General features: G+C 39.4%; 1 protein-coding gene across 11 annotated transcripts in view; it reads left to right on the top strand.

Annotated features, from left to right (window-relative positions):
- The window catches only part of FER (FER tyrosine kinase), a 438602-nt gene that overhangs the window by 45756 nt on the left and 368417 nt on the right, over nucleotides 1-24429 (top strand). For 9 of the 11 annotated variants that reach the window (XR_012656117.1, XM_032762616.2, XM_032762614.2 and 6 more), the window contains 3 exons: nucleotides 5730-5994; nucleotides 11964-12137; nucleotides 17082-17181. Coding sequence is in view for 10 of the 11 variants with exons in the window: in XM_032762616.2 (XP_032618507.1) it covers nucleotides 5788-5994; nucleotides 11964-12137; nucleotides 17082-17181 (481 nt within the window). In the remaining variant the exon portion in view is untranslated. Of the gene's footprint in view, nucleotides 1-5729; nucleotides 5995-9833; nucleotides 9917-11963; nucleotides 12138-17081; nucleotides 17182-24429 lie in introns of those variants that run through there. The other 2 variants (XM_075067144.1, XM_075067143.1) reach the window with 2 other exon arrangements.

A 24429-nucleotide genomic window follows, 5' to 3' on the forward strand; every position in this document is an offset into this window, starting at 1 on the left:
CAGATTAGTTTTATAGCTGTATAAGAAAATGAATTATTGTTTGGTTATTTCATTTACCAAAGGTAATTGAAGCAGATATTTATGTAGTCATTGGGAGGTGAACTATCTCCAATTCAACAGGTTAATCATTAATATTTGGAGGTTTTTTTTGCCATGCTGTATTAGGAGGAGAACATCAACAGGCAGACATTTAAATTGTTTTTATTTAACTAAAACAACAATGTTATATATTCAGGATCTTTTTCTTCTACCATGAACATAATATTATAACAAAACAAGCATATGAATTTTTGGATTTAGTTAAACGTTCAAGTTTTTTAAAATCAGGTTTGTTTTTGTTAAAATTGTTTTTAACAAACTGTTAAATGAAATATTTAAAAAAACCAAAAAAATTAAATTGACTGTGTCAGCCAGGTCAACACGAGAAACTTAAAATATTGGCTTCTGCAGCTAACTCAGTTGTCTTCACCTTCATTTTCCTGTTTGTTCATAATCTGGAAAAGAAGAACAAGCTTTCCTGCTTTTTCAGATCCCAAACAATTTCTCAGTTTGGAATGAATCAGTCTTTCATAAACAGATAGTTAAGAGGTTAATGTCTCTTTACCTGTATAGGGTTATAAGAAAGCTCAAGTAAACCTGGCTTGACACACTGAACCAGAGACCAATAGGGGGGACAAGATACTTTCAGATCTTGGTGGAGGGAAGTCTTTTGTTTGTGCTCTTTGTGTTGTGGTTGTTTGCTCTTGGGACTAAGAGGGACCAGACATCCATCCAGGCTCTCCAAATCTTTCTGAATCAGTCTCTCATGTTTCAGACTTGTAAGTAATTAACCAGGCAAGGCGTGTTAGTCTTACTTTTGTTTTCTCAACTTGTAGATGTTTCATTTTGCTGGAAGGATTTTATCTCTGTTTGCTGTAACTTTGAACCTAAGGCTAGGGGGGGTCCTTCTGGTCTATAGGAATCTGATTACCCTGTAAAGCATTTTCCATCCTGATTTTACAGAGATAAGTTCTACCTTTTCTTTCTTTAATTAAAAGCTTTCTTTTTAAGAACCTGATTGATTTTTCCTTGTTTTTAAGATCCAAGGGGATTGGATCTGGAATCACCAGGGATTGGTGGGGGGAAAGGAGATGGGATAGCTAATTTCTCCTTGTTTTAAAATCCAAGGGGTTTGGATCTGTGTTCACCAGGAAATTGGTGAAGCCTCTCAAGGCAAGCCAGGGAGGGGAAAGTTTTGGGGGGACAGAAAGTGCCCCAGATACTGAAATTCTGGGTGGTGGCAGTGTTACCAGATCTAAGCTAGTAATTAAGCTTAGAAGGGTCCATTCAGGTCTCCCACATCTGTACCCTAACGTTCAGAGTGGGGAAGAAACCTTTGACAAGTCCAAAGGAAGAAAATATTCTTTCTACTCCAGCAGCAGAAGCTACTGCTGTTAAAAGTGAGATGATCACTTCAACAGTCGTTGATTCCAAGTGCTTAAGTGACTTCCACCAGTTCACTGGTGTGACTTTCTTTAAAACATCATCAGCAAATGTATTTTTTCAATTGTTCACCTTAGCTTTGAAGTTTGATAGTTGGCATTATGGATGGATGATTGCTGGATGTCCATGTCATAGCGACCTACTCTTCTTCAGCAGTTAAGATTTGACCCTGGTACCAAGTATTGAGAATATTTGCAAGAAAATGAGCTGGAGATAAAGCTTGTCCTCTTCGTTTTTTTAATTCTTGTAATTTAACTCTGTCGTTAAATATGATCTCATTCAGTTCCTTCCAAATTTCAACAGCATCAGCAATAAAACAGCTATTTCCCTGCATTTTGTTCAAGGCTACAGAAATAGACTTCAGGATACTCAGCATATGGTCAATATTTCTTTTAAGCCCAATGTGGAGAATTTTGGCTGTGACAATGCCATCTATTTTTTCACGATTTTGTTCACAAACTGTCATCAGATTAGGCCACTTCTTGATATAGTGGTCAAAACAGTCCACTACTGAGTTCCATTGCATGTCTTATGGGAGGGTTAGCTTGGTTCTTCCCACTTTTTTCAGAGCAGCTGCTGCAAAGTGGTTGTTATGGAAGTATTTTGCAATTTTAACAACATTAGCTTTTATTTCTGGAACACTGAAGTCTTTGGCTAGGAGGTGCATCAAATGAGCACTGCAACTGTATATTATTGGTTGGGACTCTCTTCACTGTCTTCTTAATTTCTTCTCATCTTGGATACATTTGGAGCATTGTCTGTGACTAAGTTGTCTACTAGAGATTTGAATTTTTTTTCCCACAGTTTGTTAGAGCTTTTACTGCTACTTCTTGTCAGTATTCTGCTGTGTGTGTATTTCCTGATGTTTTAATTGTTTCTGTAAGGAAGACATTCCCTTTTTCTGTTGTCACACAAGCACATAAAACAGGATCTTTTGCACACTGCTCAATTTCTCTTTCATACACTTTATCCAGCAATTTGCCTGTGACATCTGCTCTTTTGGGTGGACTGTATCCTGGTCTTAATGACTGAACCGTGTTAATGAAGTGTGGGTTCTCAATCATACGGAAAGAAGAGTTTGTTGCATAAACACAGAGCAATTTTTTCATCAACTATCTCTTTGTAATCTGCTGGTTCTTAACAAATTTATCTATGCTTGTTTCTGAATGATGGAGATTTTTTTTTTCGTTTTGCTACAGGTGATCTACTGTGGCTGTGTGACATACATTATGTGACTGAAACACTATCATTGGCAGATAACTCTGAAACTATAGAAAATGATGGTGGTCTTGAAGGTTTATAGTCTTCAGAATCCTGTATATTGAGGATGGATTCTCCTAAACAAAATTAAGTCAATGCAGTTATTTAATTATTATTAGCATTAGTATTACCCATTGCATTCACTGACACTCAGTACTACTTTAAAGGTGAAATTGTAAATTGAAGATCTACCTATTTCAGCTATTTATTTTTTATCACAACTGCATCTAAAGTGATAGTACCATAGAGTAACAACTATATTTTTTGCTCAAACACGACAATTCAAGGATAGTCCAGAAGGAAGACAGGCAGTCCTTAAGAAAGAAGTACGAAATAAAAAAGTTTACCAACCTGAAGATCCTGCATGTTCAGACATGTTTCTTTCCTCATCTTCAACCCACCTTCCTCCTGAGAAGGAACACTTCTCATGATGTTGATTCATTTGGAAACCAGGCTTTGCATTTCTTTGTTGCACTGTTTGCATTTTGCATACATGCCTCTCTTACCCGCAGGTAGAGGATTTTAATTAAAATATTCCAAAACGGGGTCTCTTTTACCATCTACTGCCATTATAGGTTTTCCCTTCTAGTAAGAGAATGGTACGGTAGATCTCAAATCAATGAAAGCTACACTCAGAAAGACCTCAAGACTTCTGGAATATGCTGCTCAAACAGTTTCACCTTTGTTTGTACCACTTGTCCCTCCCTTCTCACATTTATCTCCAGATGTCTTCTCCTTGTCCAGATCTATTCCGCCCCCAATCTTCTATTCATTTAATTTTTGAAACTTGCACTTTTAGAGAGAGAAGTAAGGGATTAACTCTATGTACACAAATTTGCAGAGTAACAATAGGGTTGAGGTCTGTTACTTCTCACCTCCATTATTTATTTATTTATATTAAAAACATTTTTGCTGTTAACAAGCATGTTATCTCTGGAGAGACAAATCCACAGTTTGAGAACTGCAAAACTAAGCATTTCTGATGGTATCTTCTGGGCTGAGCGCTGAGTCCCATTGGGTAGATAGATAGATTAACATAAATAATCTATACAGAAGCCCGTGTAACCCATAAGATTGGGTCCCTAAACCATTAACTATTGGAAGCCATTTACAAAACTTTTCTTAAACAGTACATGAATATATTGTCTCATACTATAGAATTAGAATTTATAATCCCTAGCCAATGGTGCTGTCTTTGAGTTTTAATTAAGATAAGTTTTTCCCTCAAAAAGCACTTTATCAAAAAATCCAATTTAAATTAAAAAAATTCTGATTTTTTTTTTAAAAATGATTAATTTTTAGCCACCCTGACTAATTCTGTATTCAGTGCATAGTTTAGATGATGTGCAGTAAATAATGAGTGGGACCACACAGAGATTGATTAGGATAAAAAGAAATATTGAATTGGTGAGCATCATCCCTTCTGAATGAGCAAGGAATCCTGTGAGGGGAAAAATAGTATGTGATCATATAATCAAAACAGTGACATCACAACAGGGTGGTGGTGGGGGAGGTGGCAGGGAGCTGTGGTCCTCAAACTTTTTACCATGGCGAACCTAGCCCCCTTCCCATCTTCCTCCTGAGGACCCCGGTCATGCCAGCAGCTGGTGGAGCCAGGACAGGGATCCCGGGGAGCTGTGGAAGCTTTGTGGACGCTACACCTGCCTACAGTGCAGGGGATCAAAGAGCAGCCCCTGGCCTCTGTACCTGCCTAGGGCAGGTTGAGGGTCTGCGCTGCGGCTCCCCGTAGCTGCCCACACGGCTCTTAGTATGGCTAGGCTGCAGCTCCAAGGCCCTGCCCCCCGGCCACAGTAAGAGACGCGGACAACTGTGGGGAGCCTGGGTCCCTCCTTCCTGCTTGGATGTTGGGTCTGGGGAAAGAGGGCTCCCTTGCCTTGCTGTGGCTTCTGGCTTGGTTGGGGCATAGCCTCGGGACAAGAAGGGAGGGTGGGGGCAGGCCTTGGGGGGAAGAGAAGGGGACTTGAGGGAAGGTGTGGGGTGGGGGGCATGGCCTTGCAGGGAAGAGAAGGAGCCTCAGGGGTGAAGGGATGAGGCAGGACTTGTTGGGAAGAGGAGGGGGGGTCCTTATGGGGCCAGGGCCCCAACCCCCCCTCCCCCCCACGGTTTCGGAAGGCTCTGCTGTCCCTGAATCTAAGACTGTATCATAATGCATATTCACAAAGGTGCTGAATTAAGGTTGCACTGGTAGCCTTCGTTCTGGCATTTCTGAACTTTGGAGCACTTAATTTTGAAACCTTAGCAGTCTTTTTATATTGTGTTTGGGGTTTTATATATGGCTGTTAGCCTTCTGGAAACTGATTCCCTAAGTGTTAACACCTGACAATTGACTGATACTAGGAATTTTATGGGCTGTCAGGAGCAGTGTACTGTGAAGAAAGGAGGCTCTGTGGTTACTAGGAGTAGGGCAGGATAATCTGGCATTTTTGTCTTGTAATATATCTGTTTCCATTGATCTGTCTCAACTATTTAATCAAAGCAATCTATTTAGTTTGGGAATTCAATGTATCTTATATGGACCTCTTGCCATATTATCTAAGAACTTCAAAATTTTTACTATATTTATCTTGACAGACATTCCTGTGAGATAGGGAAGTACTGTTATAGTAATACTTTATGCAGATGGAGAAGTAAGGCACAGAGAAACTGAGCAGTTTGCTCAAATTCACACAGGAAGTCTGTGGTGGGAGATCCAAGTTAAATTTGCTACTCCAAGTCCTAGGTTAGTGCTTTAACACCAGGACCGCCTTTCCCCTCTGTTAGCTGTTTTCTAAGTGGTTAATGTGCAAGACAGAGCTGAGTCTTGCTGTTGAAAATTGTGGCTGACTGACTATATTAGTTCAGAGATGAGTGGTTAAATTAAAATAGTTGCTTCTTGCTTTAAATTTCAGTATGTGTCATAACTTTGAGATCATTAAATTTTATAGGTTCCTTTTTCAATATCTTTCTCATTAATTTTCTGTCTGCAGATGTGGTGACTAGAAGAACCTCTATTGTTGCCCATAGTGCATATAGTGCCTTATAAAGATGGGGTTTGGAAGTGACCTGAAGTATTCTCATGATGCTTTGTTAAAACTGCAAGATTGGGAGTTACGACTACTAGAAACTGTGAAGAAATTTATGGCCATTCGAGTAAAAAGTGACAAAGAATATGCATCCACTTTACAAAATCTTTGTAATCAAGTTGATAAAGAGAGTACTTCCCAACTGGATTATATTAGCAATGTGTCCAAGGTAAGAGAATATTATTTAGAAATTGAAATTGAGGAATCATTGTTTTCATTATTATATAGAAAAGGCTGTTAACTCCTTTTTTTTCTTTGTTATAAAGTAAACTCAAGGATTAACTTGAAAAGTGTCATTGTCCTGTGGTGGTTTTGTCCCTTTTTGGATGGATCTCTTAAGCCACTCTGAGCCTTGTGTTCCATCTACTTTATTCTCCCACCTTTTTCATTTTCCTTCTTGTTAGACCATGTGCCCATTGGACTCCACTAATGCAGCTTCTTGAGAGTTAGTTTTAGTAAAGAGTTTGAAGTGAGGTGTGGCAGTCCCTGGGTGGAACATGTATCATGCAAACTCTCCTTTTGTACTGAAAAAGGTGCCCAAGCTAGAATCCCTAATTTTGAGCTCTGGTATTGTAGACCCTGGGCTGACCCACTTATTCTTACGTTTGGTGGTGTTGATTCTAGTATGTTGTTGTAAGATTTTTTTTTTAAAGTGTTAAATAGAAACTATTGTTCATACAATGTAGAGGTTGTGATAAAAATAGAAAAAAAGCCAGGAAATTCAGAGCTAAGGCTGACATTCTGACCGTTATTCACACCATGGTGTTTAGTTGTAAAAACAAAGCATTAATTAAGGCCAAAGTTTCTCAGACTTTTTCTCATAATTGTAATAATGTTAAATATAGTATTTTGTATACAGTTTAAAATAAAAAAAACTTTTATGAAAGGTTAAAAAACCATCCATTATGTACCGAATAGATACGAAAGAGGTACAGCAACGGCAGTGGCAAAGCAAGTGTCCCCACTTCACCTGTTGTTAAGCCTTAGGCCTGATTTATGGCTGCTTTGGTAGTTAGAGGTCTATTCTGTCTTAATGGCTTCTTTAGTTCTTGGCCTTTTTGCTGAAAATGCTGGATTGGAGCAGCTCACTTATTTCACAATGGGCACCAAATAGTTGTTAGTTAATGACTTTTAATCTGAATTGGACTTGAACAAGTGACCAAGAGGCTTCTTATCCTTTATCGATCCTTGAATCACACATGATAGAAAAAGAGTGGGTAAACCTTCCCTCTTTCTAGACTAATGGAAACAACTGACCCAGCTCCCTCCAAAGGAAAAAAAAATCCATGATATCTTAACGTCTACGTTTTAGTCATGAGTGTTTTTAGTAAAAGTCATGCACAGGTCACAGGCAGTAAACAAAAATTCATGGCCTGCAACCTGTCCATGACTTTTACTGTATACCCCTGACAAAGACTTGGCGGAGGGGGAGGCAGCTCGGGAGTGTGGCCCAGGGGCCCCGCAGGTGCTGGGGGGCATGGCCCGGTGGCTGCTGGGGAGAGGGGAGTCACGGTCATGGGTGCTGGGGTGGGAGGGAGGGTTGGGGCAGGCTCCCTACCTGGATCTTGGGAAGCGGCAACTCCAGCTCCTAGCTCCATATGCTGCCTCTGCTATGCCCCAAGCCCCGATTCAGCAGCTCCCATTGTCTGGGAACTGTGGCCAGTGGAAACTGCAAGGGTAGTGCCTGCAGGTGGAGGCAGCATGTGCATCTAGGAGCTGAGGGAGGGGAGTTCCTATTGCCCTCACAGAGAGGGCCCCCCCCAGATAAGCATCGCCCCGCAACCCAGCCACTCCTGCTGCTGGAGGACAGAGGGGCCCGAGACTGCCCCAGCAGTATCTGCTGCGTCTGGCCCGGGGGCTGTCAGAGCTGCTCAGGTGGCCCCCCAGACCAGGCACACCAACCACTGCAGAAGCTCCGGATGTAACTGAAAGTCACGGAATCTGTGACTTCCATGACAAACGCGGAGCCTTACTTATGAGCAAAAAACCAAAATACTATATGCTTATTAATAATAAAACAGTAATAGAAGAAGAAAAACATAGAGTTGTCATGTCTCGTTCTTTACAAACCTTAATATTTATAAAGGTTATAAAGATTCTTGGATGCTGGTGCTATCTGGTGAGACACTGCCTCCTGCTGTGAGCAGCCAAATTAGCCCAGTACTGTGATTTAGCAGCTGAATTAGCCCAATTTGTGCATCCACTTCTCTGCTGTTGGGAAAATTAATGGTGTTTACACAGTATCTTAAATATAAATAGGAAGCTAGAAATTATAGCATAAGGGAAGCAAAAACGGAAGGAGAAAAACCTGTAGCCATCAGAGTTAAGGACAGAAGGAGTTTTTCCAAGTATGTGAGGAACAAAAGAAATTCTAAAAATGATACTGGTCCATTACTAGATGGAAATGGTAGACTTGTCAATAATACAAAAAAGGCAAAAGTGTACAATAAATATTTCTTCTGTGTTTGGAAAAAAGCCGGACTGCTATCATATAATACTGCTACATCTGAAATAGTTGCCATTCCAACAGAAACTGAGGGGCTTGATGCAGCTGCTACAATTAGACATCCTCATGCAGAGTCAAAGTTATAGAGGAGCATGGTTACACAACTCCCTGTCCATTGAACAGCAGCTACAAAAGCAAGACTTTTTTTTTTTTTTTTTTTTAAATCAGCATGTCTGGATAACTTGCATCTGAGAATTTTAAAGAGCTGGCCAAGGAGCTCTCAGGACTGGTTAATATTTTTTTTTCCAGTAAATCTATGGACGTTCCAGAGGACCGGAACAAATCTAATGTTATGCCAATATTTAAAAAGGGTAAATGGGACAACCTGAGTAATTATAGGCCTGTTAGCTTGACATTGATCCTGAGCAAAATAATGGAATGGCTCATACAGGATTTGATCGATAAAGAGTTAAGGGAGAGTAATATAGTTAAAGCCAATCAACACAGGTTTGTGGAAAATGGATCCTATCAAACTAGCTTGATAACCTATTTTGTTGAGATTACAAGTTTGGATGATAAAGGAATAGTGTTAATGTAATAAGCTTTTGTAAGATATCTGACTTGGGACTGCATGGGACATTTCGTTTAAGAAACTTAGAGCAATGCAGATTCAACATGGCACACATTAAATGGATAAAAACTGGCTAATTCATATGTCTCAATGTAATTGTTAATGGGATTCACCACTGAGCAGATGTTTCTAGTGGGATTCCACAGAGATTGCTTGTTGGACCTGTACTATTTAACATTTTTATCAATGACCTGGAAGAAAATATAACAGCATTACTGATAAAGTTGCAGAGTATATAGACATTGAGGAAGTGGTGAATAATGAAGAGGCCAGGTCATTGATTCACAGTTATCTGGATTGCTTAATAAACTGGGTACAAGCAGACAATATGCAATTTAGTATGACAAAATGTAAAAGTCAATACATCTAGGAAGAAAGAAAGTAGGCCATACTTAGAAGATGGGGGATTTTGTCTTGGGAAACAGTGCCTCTGAAAAGGATGAGGGGATTAAGGTGGATTATCAGTTGAACATGAACTGCCTGTGTGACAGTGTGACCAAAGAGCTAATGTGATCTTTGGTTGTATAAACAGGAGAATCCTGAGTAGGAGTAGGGAGATTATATTATCTGTGTATTAGGCACTGCTGCAACTGCTACAGGAGTGCCGTGTCCACTTCTGATGCCCACAGTTCAAAGATATTGATAAATTGGAGGGCTTTCAGAGAAAAGTCTGGAGAATGATTAAAGAATTAGAAAACGCGTAATCTTCTTTGAGTGCTTGCTCATGTCAATTCCATGTTAGACGTGTGCACATCCATGTGCATGGCTGCTGGAGATTTTTCCCTTAGTGGTATCCGAAGGGCTGCCTCCGGTGCCCCCTGGAGTCCCATGCTAATGTGCTGGTGTATGGGATGCTGCTGGCCCTGTGCCCTCTGTTCCTTCTTATGGCCCGTGATGGTCACTTTCTACAGATACTACTGGGGGGAAATGTTCGGCAGCTGTTCATGTGGGTGTGCCCAGACCTAACATGGAATGGATGTGAGCAGCACATCTCAAATACAACATTTATGAAAGGTAGGTAACCATTTTTTATAGTTGAAGACTCAAGGAGCTCTATCTGTTTAGTTTAACAAAGAAAGATTTAAGATGTGGCTTGATTATAGTCTGTAAGTACCTGCTTGGGGAACAAAAGTTAGATACCAGAGGGCTCTTCAGTCTAGCAGACAAAGGTATATAACAAGATCCAATGGCTGGAAAGTGAAGTTAGACAAGTTTAGATTAGAAATAAGGCACAAATTTTTAATAGTGAGATTAATTACCAAGGGTTGTGGTCAGAGCTGGCTACAGCGCTGCTTCATTCTTCGGAGGCAATTCAGCGGTGGGTCCTTCGCTCCCTTCCTTCCTCTTTGGCGGCACTTTGACAGCAGCTCAAAGAGGAAGAGAGGGACTGAGGAACCTGCTGCCGAAGACCCGGACGTGCTGCCCCTTGCCATTGGCTGCTCCAAGCACCTGCTTCCTTTGCTGGTGCCTGGAGCCGGCCCTGGTTGTGGTGGATTTTCCATCACAGAAAATTTTTAAATGAATATTGGAGTTGATTCATGCAAGTCCTATGGCCCGTGTTACACAGGACATCAGACAAAACGATTAAAGTGTTCACTTCTGGCCACATAGTCTATAAACAATATGAATTCTCTTTTCATTATAGTGTCCCCATACTTTTCTCCATTCAGCCACTTTTGAACATTTTTTACTTCAGTTATTGTAAATATCAGTTAGTGTTTATTACAATATTTGTCATTTCTGTTTCTTTGCTCTAATTTTGGCTGACCAAGAGTATGATTTTCAGTTTAAACACCATAGGAGTCTAATATTTTTATCATGATTTTTACACAGTATACTTCACACTAGAACTCAATATTTCCCTCCAAATACGTGTATTATTTAGACCACAGAATCCCAAATACTGTGCATATTTAGTGCTGGAGTGATTGTTATACCTAAAATGCTGGCATTTCTGAGGGAGTGAAATGCAGCAGGTATTCTGTGCTAGCAATTCCATACAGCATTTTTTTTTAGACAACAGAATTGAGAATAATATATTCTTTGCTCTCTTGGATAAGAAAAAATAACTTTTCCTATATGATTGTAAGTAGTCAGTTCCTTAATTTTATTTTTCAGCTTTTAGATACCATTGTTTAAGCACATTGTAATAGGACTGTTTCAGTACCTTGTTGAGAGAATTCCAGAGAACACTTAAGTACTGTAAGAAATGCTATGCATAATTTAATAGGTTTGGGGTCTTCCATTTAGGTTTCTGATAAACTCAGTCTAGTCTGGTGTTAAGGGGGCATGCACAGATGGAAGTGCCTTTTTTCAGATGAGATGTGAAAAGGAGAACTCAGTCAATTGTGGTAATTAAAAAAACGTTGGTACCTTCAGCAGTGCTGAAGTACAAAAATTATACTATCATAAAGTTGAATGCCCAGTGAACCCCATTCTGTTCTCTTTAGCAGAACTGAACAAGGTTCCAGGGGATATCAAATACTTTTATTCAAGTTAAATGCCAGTTTGAGGCTCATGTCAACAGCTTATGTACATTGGTATAGCTCTAGTGAAGTTGGTGGAGCAATGTCAGTTTACTCCAGCAGAGGTTCTGGCCCTGTGTGTAACATAAAGAGAGACCTGATTTTACTCTACTAAAAATTACCACTGCTTTTGCCAAGAGAATTAGTCATGTAATTGAGATTGATTTAAATAAAAGAAAAAATCTGCCCAGGACAGTGGAAAGACATACAAGAAAGGGAAGAAGAAAGGACACTGGGAGCATGTCTGTCAAAGTAAAGAAATTTGGTTGATAGCTCAAGTGAGGGTTAATGGTTTTCATGACAGACCTAGACTTTAGCGTAATGCTGAAATGTGACTATGATACATCATTAATACATCTCGAACTCCCTTGGGTGGGTGGGTTAAAGACATGGTGTCTATATTTAAAGTGTTCATTCAGGCAACTGTTGAAAAATATTCTTTCTAAAACCCCTTTAAATGATGATGTACTTTTCCAACAGTTTCTTTTGATCGTGCAATAGCAGATAAGTTCTTTTCTCCATTTTCCTTCTTCCAGTCTTGGCTGCTTATGGTACAGCAGACAGAGCAACTTAGTAGGATAATGAAGACACATGCAGAAGATCTTAACTCTGGGCCACTACATAGACTTACAATGATGATCAAAGACAAGCAACAAGTAAAGAAAAGTTACATAGGTGTTCATCAGCAAATTGAGGCAGAGATGTTCAAGGTACCTTATTATACGTGGTTTTTTTTAAATTTTCTAAATTACTAAAGCTTTATAAAGTAGTATATAGAAATATTTCATATAAATATTCACATAAATACTGCAGATGCCACCATTCCTCTTTAACTTGCCATAAAAATACTAATTTTTTATAATTGGATTGCATTTTCTTCTTGTTTAATCCAGTTCCTCCATTTTTCTACAAATTACTAGCTGAAAAGACAGAGGTGGGAAGCTGTCCTGAAAATGAATTGAGTTAGGCTAACCACTCTGGAAATTTTTTCCTTCCAGTAGAGCGTGACTGTTTGAATCCCTTCTCCTATCTTCTCTAGGCATTCCTGGGGTCAGGGCTTGAAAAATCCACTAATCTAAGGCAAGTAAAAGCTTTTCTTGATGAGTGGTGTAAATTTCTGAGGAATCTAAGCTTGTGTTTAAAAAAAAATTCTCCCTTTCAGCAGCCACAGTGCGTTTTGGGGTGGACTTCAAATGTATCTGATACCTAAGATCCAGAGACTGATATGAATAATGGAGCCCCCAAACAAGTATGGCAACAAGTTTTCAATGAGCATCATCCCTTGGATTAACTTCATTGGATACAATATTACTACTGAAATTTAAGGGGACAGCTTCCTGTTAGGAATCCCAGCAACCTCTGCTTTCCCAGCAGCTGGTGGGAGATTGACATGTCACATGACTGTCCTCCTTACTATTCTGTGGTTAATAGTTTGACTTCTCAGCCTGTCGGGTGCCTGGTAAAATTCCAAGTCCTGTGTGCGGGCCTATGAATGGATGTGCTTGGGTGTATCAGATATTCTGGGGTGGTGAGAAAGATTGATGGAATAAGTTAGGAAGAAAAAGGACAAAATATGGAGCGAGAGTGAGTGAGTGAAGGGACAAGGGGAAGGGAAAAGAGGAGAGACAAAATCTAAGGTGGGTAGAAAAAAATTTAGGGAGAGGGAAAAAATGAAGGACGTGATAGTGGAAGAACACTGGAGTGAACTCTAAACTATACCATGTTCTGCTATAGGACAGAAAAAAAATAACATTTATGTGACAATATTGTGATGGGTGACCTTCCAGGTGCCACCTGGACCTGATATGTTGAGATACCACTGAACCTGCCTATTCTGCCAGCCTCTTTAGACTGTCTTGCTGAGCCAGACTCCTAAGCCTCCTCTAGCACACACACAGGCAGGGCTGCAGCCTGCTGCAGAAAGTTCAGCTTAAGGGACTTGCACCAGCACGCAGGTGCCCGCCTCACTTGGAGTGCAGACCCAAAGGTATATTGTGAAATCTGCCCCCTCTCTCAGTGAGGAGATACGCACAATTTCTTGCCGTCCTCCCCCATTAGAAATGACAGAAACTGGGTTTAATAATAAACAAAATAAATGTTATTAACGATAGAAGGCAGATTTTAAGTGGTTAAAGGACTAGCAGACAGAATGAAGCAGATTACTGAGCAAATAAAACAAAACACGCAAACTAAGTTTGATTCACTAAAGAAACAGGTTACAAAATTTAATTCCTTACCTGAACTATTGAATTTAGGCAGGATTCAGAGTTTATGTAGCTCAGAGTTCGCTATTTTTCTTACAGACTGGACTTCTGTCTCAGTCTGGACTTACCCCTGCCTTTCCCTTTGGGTTGGTTTTTTGTGTCCATTCAGGTACTTTTCAGTAATCTTTCTTCTTGTGTAGGCAATGGAGGAGACTCTGGAATGCCTTCCCTCCCAGCCTTAAATAGAATTTACATAAGGCGGGAAGACTTTTGTTTCCCAAACTTGACCTCCCCCTCCTGTGAGTGGAAAATTACTAGAAGTCCAAGATAGTGTTTAGTACCACATGGCAGGACCACTTGACCTAGTAGTGTCACAGCTAGTCCCAGGAGGACTCTCAGGAAGGAGGGAGATTAGTATCTTCACAGTTCTGTTGTTTCTTCTTAATGGGCCATCAGGGCTGTTATGGCTGGTTGTCGGGTGGATGTCTCCCAAATATACACAGTTACATAGTCAATATTCCTAACTTTAGATAAGGAAACGATGCATGCATACAAATTGCATAATCACATTCAGTAAATCATAACCTTTCCAAAGATATCTTACATGAGCCATCTTGCATAAAGTTTATCTGTTATGTCATATCCATATCATAATCATATTTTCATAAAGAATATGGAGTGTAAGATCACAAATATATTTGACAAAAAAAATTCTGCTGATCAACCAACCCGAATAATAAGTTTGTTTAATTTATTTGTGTGTGTGTATATATATATTGTGTGTGCATGTATATGTGTATTTTTAATTATTTTTTTTGACAGTAAACTAACTACAGTGCATGATGAGCCTTGTGAGGCCTGCTTTTTAGCTGAAGCAGATCATGGTTTAGGAGCAAGGCCACACAGGTATTTTTTCCCCTGGCCAGTAGACTATGTTGTCTTCTAGGTGTTGAGTTTTTCAGGCCCTTCCTGAGGTTCTCTAGACAAGTGTATGGATCCATTTCTGATGATACCATGTACTCTTATAGTCTTACTTGCTGTTGTCTGTCCAATGGTTTTGTGCCTTTGGAGCGCTTATTGAATGGCTCATTGAGCTACGTACTTGTCCACATAAGACTCCTTACATGGTACACAGCAAAATTTCTGCCTTGTTAGAATATCAAAATACCCATAGCCCCTTAGGAAACTATCCAATATTCAACAAGATTATCAGCTGTGCTGATTGGAGTCCATAGTTTATGCTGGATAAAATCTTGCTGTAGAGGAGTAATAATAGCAAAATAAAAAAATGGTCATTTCATATTCCAGAGAATCCTTGTTTGAGGAATCCTTTGATACATCCCTTAAGGACTTACTTGAAAACAAACAAAAATCATGCTTTCCACGCATGTCAATGGTAAAGACTCTACCTTCAGGTTTATTCCAATCCCATTGCGAATCTCAGATGTTCTTCTTTCTGTAAAAATTGGAGAAAAAGAGGGGCTTATGATGTTACTAAGACAAAAATATCAGATACACATCACAGCCCTGGATGCTAGTAGTACTCACTTTAGGGATTGTCTACCCAATGCCTTACTCAATAGCAGCAGGAGTGTAAATTCTAATGCATACCAGCATGTTGTGCACTAATTGGCATTCGTTAATGTACTATTGTTTGAAATGTGACTATATTGACATATTCTAGGGAATGTTAGTGTGCACCAGCAGGGTCCACACAAGACACTTGGTGTGCGACACTCTGGTCTGCATTAGAATGTACACCCCTCTGGTGTGGACTGAGACACCATGTAGATAAAACCAAAGATAACTTTGACTATCTTAATCCTCTTAGATTTATCCAGATAGGGAGTTTCTGGCTTTGTTTTCATCAGCGACAGAAGAGCGTATTGAGACAGGTGAGGCAGATCTGTTCCACATTTAAATTCAAAGATTTCTAACAACTAATCTCATTCCCTGTGTTTGTTTTCCACTCTTCTATAAAAGGACCAGTTTCTAATTGTGCCCAGCACCTCCTAATCATGGGATGAGTAACATCAGTACGCTTGGCATTTAAGAGTCCAACTCCATTTATTTACTTTGGTTTCACTGATTTACCATCCTTCCGGAACTTCAAAACGGAGTCTGTTAGATTCATTCTTCTAGCCAGTGCTCCAAGATATTTTTCTGCAGAAACCAATTGCTTCATAGCACCAACGGTATTTGAGTTTCTTCCTTGGGAGCCTGAAGGTCTAGTCTGTCAAAAAGTCCTTTCCTGTCCAGTTTCTATTTTAACAACACATGGAAATCTGACTGATTGTGGGTGGGTGTGTGCATGCATGCACGCTTGTGGGAGCAGGATAACTCTAGAAGTGGTCCTGCTCTGACTTAAACTTCCCCATAACTGGTCTAGATTAGAGCTAAGAATTGAAAGACATGCCCTGGTTGCTTTTTGTGGAGTTCTGACAGTTAACCAATTGCTAGTTTTGTAAAATAATTCAGTAGCCGAGGCTTATATAAGCTAGCAAAAGAGAATCATGAACCCCAGCCGTCCCAGTCTTCACATTCCTCATAATGGAGAAAAAATGTAAGAGCAGTCCATTTTGCAGAAAAGCAAAGTGTTTTCTCAGTTTGACTGAGCACAAGTGATCTCTCCTAGTCCATGAATGTTTGAAGTCACTCTATCAAAGAATCTCTTTTGCCTCTCTTTCAGTACACAGCTCTTCAGGTTTTTCTTTTTGATATCAGAGCCCAATGGATTTTCAAATGTCTTCTCAATCGCATGCTCCAGTGGTCTTTTGTACTTGCTGCTCACTTCTTTTCCTCCACAATGTGCTAAAGATTTGAACTGTAAAAGGTAATGCTATTCTTGTAGCTTCTTTGCCAAAAATGTCCTGGTTCACGGAGCTGGTCCAGTTGTCTATGGAAAGAAAGATTCTCTGACTCATATTTTCAATCTCTTTGTAGGAGCCAGTTGCTCCTCTATACCTCATAACTGGTGGCCTGGTCATAAGAGATTAACTCTTCTATCCAAAGGCACCTTTAATGGCATCTGAGAAATTGTTAAAATTAAGTCACTTTTCTGTGTCAGGCTTTGGAAGAAATTCTTTTAGTGTAATGAGGATCAGATAAGTATAAACAGTAACTAATTGAAATCCTATTTTTTTTCTAGCAAGATTTGACTTGGATCTTTCGGCACTATCACAGTTTTAGTAATAATAAAGTAGATGTCCTGATGTGCTCCACCACACATTTATGATGACAGCAGGTCCCACTTACACACAGACTTTGTTTTTTCTTTTAATTATAGCGTATGGCAATATATTCAAGAGCATCCCTGAAATAATGAAAAAAGCATACATCCTTAATTTCTTGGAAATTAAATCCTGTAATTATCTTTTCCTACTGTTAAGAAGCCTTTAACTCCTGAAGGTAAGTGTTTTAATAACTTTCCTATTTTTGCTTTGTTCATAGGTCACAAAGACAGAACTGGAGAAATTAAAATGTAGTTACAGACAATTAATAAAAGAAGTTAACTCTGCCAAAGAGAAGTATAAAGAAGCTGTGGCTAAAGGTATGTTACTAGTGACTAATAAATAGTGGTCATTTTAGCTCCTTTTATTATTGCCTTTAATAATTATTATTGCCTGAAAATAGTTATAATAAAACAAAGTGACATTTCTGTTTCGAGCAGCTCAGTTGATGAAATATCACAAAGCTGAAATAAGACAGATTAATTGTAATAATATATATTCACACATTTCTTGATAGTACAGTTTTCTAAAGAATTCATGGAGTATATGATGACCCTTTCTTTTAAACTGTCATCCTTTTGTTAGGTTTATTCAGATCATAAAATAGATACAACACATTGGCTATAGTGGTGCTGTAGCAGCAAATGCCACTGATAATGTGGAGTTCCAGCTGTGATTTCGCTACATCTTATTATGCTCTAAATACTGGTTATAGCAACTGTAGCAGGTAAAACACAGACCCTGAGGGACTTGACTTGGCTCTTGACATTTAAATAGAAGAGAAACTTATCGTAAACTGTTTTGTTTAAGTATGTATTTATTTGTAGTTTTAGACTGGGATTTTCAAAGGTGTCTAAGGGAGCTAAGTATCCAAATTACTTGGAAATTCAGTGGGAAGTTGAATGCCTAACTTCCTCAGAGTCCTTTGGAAATCCCTATCTTAAAGCCTATATGTATATTTGTTAATTGTTTCAGATCTTAAATATTTTTCTTGGTACATTTTTAAAAACATTTTTTACCTTGGAAATAAATCAGATTCAATGAACATTGGAGTGTGAGTATAACAGGCTCTAACCCAACTTTTCACTTTTTCTTCATATTTAGTATTTATTTTACATTAGCATCTATAATCTTAATCAAGGATCCAAACCCCATTGTGCTCTGCACTGCACTGATAACTAACAAAGAAAACAGTTCCTGCCTCAGGAAACTTACGTTCTTTATTTCAGACAATAAACAGGTGGATGCAACAGAAAATTGGGGTAGGACTGAGTTGGGAGGCTTAGGTAACAATTAAAGATAGTTGGGCTTCACTGTACTTATTGGTCTTCAGATGTATTTTAAAAAAATCTGTCATTTACTTCATCATTCCATCTAGTTTCCAAAGTTATCTACAAGTTTCTGTGATAATTCCTGAGAAAGTACAGGCATTACCTGCTATTTAGGAAATGGAAAGGATTTTGTAACCTTGTAAAAGATAGAGCATACTATCTTTTATTCCTTTCTCTTCTGTTCACTGTGGGCCTGATTCGGCATTTCTTTTGAATCCAAAATTCCCATTGAAGTCCATTAGAATTTTGGATTCACAAGTAATGTAGATTGAGGCTGGTGTGTTACTGATCTTCTGAGTATTTGAAGTTAGCATTTCCCTAAACCTCTGAGTGCTACAGATGAAAATAAAATTATTTTGTTTTTGGACTGACTTACCTGTCCTTCCACTGTTTACCTCACCCCAGCTTCATTTTGTATGTTTTGTAGCACATTTTTATTCAGTTAATACTCTCTTCCCACACCAGTATAATGTGTGACAGCGTTGCTAAACTTTGGGTTATGATCCTGAATATGACCCTGGGTCCGGTTCTGTTCAATATCTTCATCACTGATTTGGCTAATGACATAGATAGTACACTTATAAAGTTTGCAGATGATACCGAGTTGGGAGGGGCTGCAAGTGCTTTGGAGGATAGGATTAAAATTCAAAATGATCTGGACAAACTGGAGAAATGGTTTAAAGTAAATAGGATGAAATTCAAAAAGGACAAATGCAAAGTACTTGACTTAGGAAGGAACACTCAGTTGCACACATACAAAATGGGAAATGACTGCCTAGGTATGAGTACTGCTGAAAGGGATCTGGGGGTCATAGTGGATCACAAGGTAAATATGAGTCAACAGTGTAACATTGTTGCAAAAAAAGCAAACACATTCTCGGATGTATTAGCAGGAGTATTGGAAGCAAGACACGAGAAGTAATTCTTCTGCTCTACTTTGCGCTGATTAGGCCTCAGTTGGAGTATTGTGTCCAGTTCTGGGCACCACTTTTCAGGAAAAATGTGGACAAATTGGAGAGAGCACAGGCGCGAACTTTTTCCAGCGCCGGCAGGTGCTCGCACCCCTAGCCCCTCCTCGACTCCATCCATACCCTGCCCCTGCCTCGCCCCATTCCCACCCCTTCCCCAAAGTCCCTGCCCCAACTCTGCCTCCTCCCTGCCCCTGTTGGACCCCTTCCCCAAATTCCCACCTCAGCCTTGTGTCTTCCCCTAGTGTGTGGCATTCCCCTTCTTCCCCTCTCTCCCAGTGTTTCTTGGAGCACTCACAGAGTCGGGGCCTATGGGAGAAAGTCCAAAGAAGAGCAACAAAAGTGATTAAAGGTCTAGAAAACATGACCTATGATGGAAGATTGAAAAAAATTGGTTTTGTTTAGTCTGGAGAAGACTGAGAGGGGACATGCTAAATTTTCAAGTACATAAGTTTGTTACAAGGAGGAGGGAGAAAAATTGTTGTTCTTAACCTCTGAAGATAGGACAAGAAGCAATGGGCTTCAATTGCAGCAAGGGCGGTTTAGGTTGGACATTAGGAAAAACTTCCTGTCAGAGTGGTTAAGTACTGGAATAAAATGCCTAGGGAGGTTGTGGAATCTCCATCCTTGGGGATTTTTAAGAGCAGGTTGGACAAACACCTGTCAGGAATGGTCTAGATACTACTTAGTCCTGCCTTGAATACAGGGGACTGGACTAGATGACCACTTGAGGTCACTTCCAGTTCTATGATTCCATGCCTTAGCCCATTGCTTGTGTCAGTGGCTATTCTGAACATTTTATGGTCCGAGACATGCCTATGATCATTAAGTGACGTTTCCATTCGCTAGAAATTAAAATTTGTTAACACACTTGTGTAGTCACATCATTTACTTAATACCAAGAAAGCTGCAAGCATCTCTACATTCCTACAGTGGATGTTTGTGTGTTCTTAATTCTTGAGATATTCAGAGTTCTTAAAAGCTAGACTGCATTTGATTCATATTTATTTGTAGAAAATTATTGGGCATGAGCCTTTTTTCATAGTTATTAATGGCTGCATTTAAGTTTATTCGTTTACTTCTATAATATCACTTCATAAAAACTTGCATTTAAGAAAAAGCATTATGGGGAGGACTTATGTCTAGAAAGTTTTCTGGGTTCAGCAAAGTGGGGATAGTATGTTTTTCTTTTAGAAACGTTGAAGAAATACTCTAGTACTTTGTATAGAAAAACTAAAGCTGATACTAGAATTCAGTAAACAAAAGCTGGTGATTTCTACTTTCTCTTCATTGTATAAGTGCTGCAACTCCCTTTTAAAAAGTTGTGTGGAAGAGGCAGGGAGAACGAGGAGTGAAAATGCGTAAGTCCTGCAGCCCTGCACACAGACAGCAACAGGATAGTAAAAAAAAAATGAGGAGAAGGGAACTATTTGGCCCATAACTGCCCCTCAGTTGTTTTCAACCCCTCCATATTATTTTCTGCCTATCTTCAAAAGATTTTGCAGTTCTGTTAATTATTAAGCATGTGTTCATGTTAATTAAATATGCATTATGTATAAACAGATACAGATTGTATAAATATTTTTTGAAGTACTAGTATAAAATATCTTTTAAAATGCATAACTGAGTTTAATAATTCGGTTTTTTTTATATTGGGGCTTAACAAGCTAGTATTAAGTGTACAGGTTCTAACTTTATATTTTTTCTTTATTGCAAGATTTTAAAGAAGGAACAGATATGTTGAACAGGTACAGCCAGTCTTTCACAGCTAAATTTCAACCATATAATTATCATATAGCTGGAGGCCTGGCTAAATATCCGGTTTGGAACACCTAGAATAGCTGGGATAAGGAGTTTAAATTCTAACTTTATCAGCTCAGTCACTCATTTTTCTAATATAGATAAATTGAATTCCATTGCATTTACTGTGTACAATTCTGTTAGATAGCATTTGGAAAAAATGATTCTTGCTATATGGGAATGTTAAAGATCCCACAACACATTTTTTTTTTTTTTCTTTTACGGGGGAGGTTTTTGTCTTAGGGTCCTTGGCGAAAGTTTCACTTCCTCACTCTGTGTAGCGTTGGCAGGCATGGATTCTATGGCTTACAAATATGTTGGTGCAGTGCATCTGGGCTTCTCTTTATGTGCGACAGTCTGATTAAAGAATTAGCATAGTAAAATATCAATATACTATTGTGAACAGGTGCCAGGATGGATCACACTGAGGAATGCCACACTTAGGGCAGACTGCAAGAAACAGGGCAGACAGTCCCCCCAAACTGATGTTTTATTCTATAATTAGATTCACCAAGCTAATAACAAAAGAGCTTTTGTAGTACCACACTGGTTAACAAGAAGCCAGACACAGTCGCCTTTAAGCATTCCAGTCCTTGGCTCCTATTCAGGTAAACAGGTCTAATATAGTGAGGGGTTATTGAAAACCTACCTCATCCATATGTGAGGTTCATATTAATCCCTAAAGATCAGACACTTAACCTCAGATCAATATATGTCTCAGATTTTAACCTAATAGCACGCTATCAGCCAATCCTTAATAAACTAACTGAAGATTTATTAATAAAAAATAGTGACGGAATGGTTAAAAGATTATATACATTACAAATGCTTGTAAGGTCCTTATGTTAGACTTGTAGCAGTGTTGGAGAAATCTGCTGGCTTGCAAAAGTCTCTCTGGAATCATCCCCAAAGGTTAGAATTCAAATACAGCATGGATGTGCAGGCTGTTAGTTCATGCATTTTTCAGGGTATTCCAAAAAACTAGTTGGAAGATCTCAGTTCCAGGGCTTAAACTTTCCCTGTTTTGAAGTTAAGCAGACTAGAGATGAAAGGATGAGTCCTGAAGGTTCTGTTAGAGCCGAAGCAGGCTTTTCAAGTGCTTTGAGCGCAGCAGGTGACTGAGGAGTCGTCTTTGTTGAGCACAAAATGACCCAACTCTTCGAAGTTAACATTCAATTTCCTATCATATACAGGTAATCTAGTTACTCATTTGCATAAGGCCATTAGCTGGTCCTTCATTATAACAGAGACAGATAAGCTGAAGACAATATATTAATTTCCTGTAGTGTCTCACACCTTTGATCATAAGGTTAACTTAACAAAGTTGTCTGTGAGAGCAATTAAGGCATGAAAAGGGCTTAGCATCTGAAAGCTATTTTGGTTACACTGGTAAACTTCTAATAGGATATAGGTAAACACAGGCTGAAATACTTAGCCTTTACCCTTGATTTCTGTTACTACAAGTTAATGGGTTAATGATTGCTGGTCTAGTACATCTTTGAAATTCACATGCAGGTGAATTATCTAGTTACAATTGTAATGCCTCTTGTTAAGTTGTTATGGGCCATGCACAGTTTGGCTAGTCTGCCTGTGTCACAACCATATAAAATTGTTGATGGATTGATGGATAATTGATGGATCTCAAAATGTAATATTTAATGGGGAATCATCATCAATTGAGTGTGTTTCCTGGAATTGATTCTTGTCCCAACACTAGTTAATATTTTCTTCAGTTATCCTGAAAATAATATAAAATTATCGATTATAACATTCACAGATTTCTTCATAAAAATTGATGGAGCGGTAAATAGTGTAAGAACAGGTCACTTACAGAGAACATCTGGCTTACCTGGTAAACTGTCCATAAACGCGTATCTGTTTAGATTAAGCCAGATAAAACATAGTATATCTAGGAACTAAGATTGTAGGCCATACATATAGGATGGGGAATTGCATTCTGGAAAGCTGTGGCCTAAGGAGTTTGAAGTAATGGTGAATAACAGATAACCATGAGCACCCCATGCAGTGCTGTAACCAGAAGGGTAAATGCAGTCCTTGGATGTATAAAAAAGGGCATGTTGAGCAAGAATAGGGAACGAGATTATCTCTGTATTGTATACAAAATAACTGTGTTAAAAATATTAAGGTTGCAAAGTTGAGACCTCAAGTTAGGAAATGCTGTAATTAAAGTTGTCTGCAAAACCTTAGGTCAGTCCCCTTGTGCTGTTTACATTATGACTCAGTCATTATTTCCATTCTTCTTGTTCTTGTTGTTTATTATTTGTATTAATAGAGTGCCTGGGAGCTGTAGTCATGGATCAGGACCCCATCATACTAGGGTCTGTAGAAACACAGAACAAAAATGATCATGTGATATTTTTCCACAGAGCCCTCATTCAGCATATAGTAGTGGTCCCCAACCATTTTTTGTCTGGCAGGTGCCAGACGACGAGCCACACAAGACCGTGGCGACGGACGGGCATCCGCCAAAATGCCGCCGACAAGCAGCGTCATCCAGTGGCATTGCTGCCAAAATGCCGCTGAATTTCAGCGGCATTTCGGCAGATGCTCATCCACCGGCCAGTACACGGGCACACTTAGATACCCTGGCGGGCACGATGACGCCTGTGGGCACCACATTGGGGACCCCTGGTATATAGGGCAGACTGTGCTCACTTAAAGAACAGCTATTCTATATTTTATTTTCTCTCCACTGTTCAATGTGTGCCACACAATATTTACTGTGTGCTATTCAGAATGTGCTCTGAAGGCAAAATTATTAATTTCCTTATGACTTTTTTCTGTGGTGCTTATTACTACACTATCCGAGTGCTCCACTAACATTAATTAATTTTCTTAACACTATTGTGAGGTGTTGGGATATGTGTGTATGTATCATCACCATTTTATAGCTAGGGAACTGCGGCGTAGAGACATTAAGTAAAAAGTTTGCACTAATTCTGGATGCCAGTTTTGAGATACCTAGGACTTTGGAAGTCCGAGAGACAACAGTCTCCTTTATGACATAACCTTGATCTATATCCAGAGATGGTCTATCCTGTGTATTGAATGAGGCAGGGATACTATGAAAAAATAGTTTTATTATGTAATCAGAGACTTATAATAATGCAAGCACACAAAGGGGCTGAATTAAAGTTGTCTGTACATCAGGGGTGAGCAAACTACGGCCCAGGGGCCGCATCTGGCCCTTCAGATGTTTTAATCCGGTCCTTGATCTCCCGCTGGGGATCATGGTCCAGGGCTTGCTCCACTCCAGCTGGGGAGCAGAGTTGGGGGCTTGCCCATGCTCTGTGCATGCTGTGGCTCCATGTGGCTCCCAGAAGCAGCAGCATGTCCCCCTTCTGGCTCCTACCGGTAGGGGAGCTACGGAGCTCTCCATGCTGCCCCCGCCCCAAGAGCTACCCCCACAGTTTCCATTGGCAGGGACCTGCGGCTAATGAGAGCTGCA

The sequence above is a fragment of the Chelonoidis abingdonii genome, chromosome 6, assembly GCF_003597395.2.
Source record: "Chelonoidis abingdonii isolate Lonesome George chromosome 6, CheloAbing_2.0, whole genome shotgun sequence".
Classification (NCBI taxonomy): domain Eukaryota; kingdom Metazoa; phylum Chordata; order Testudines; family Testudinidae; genus Chelonoidis; species Chelonoidis abingdonii.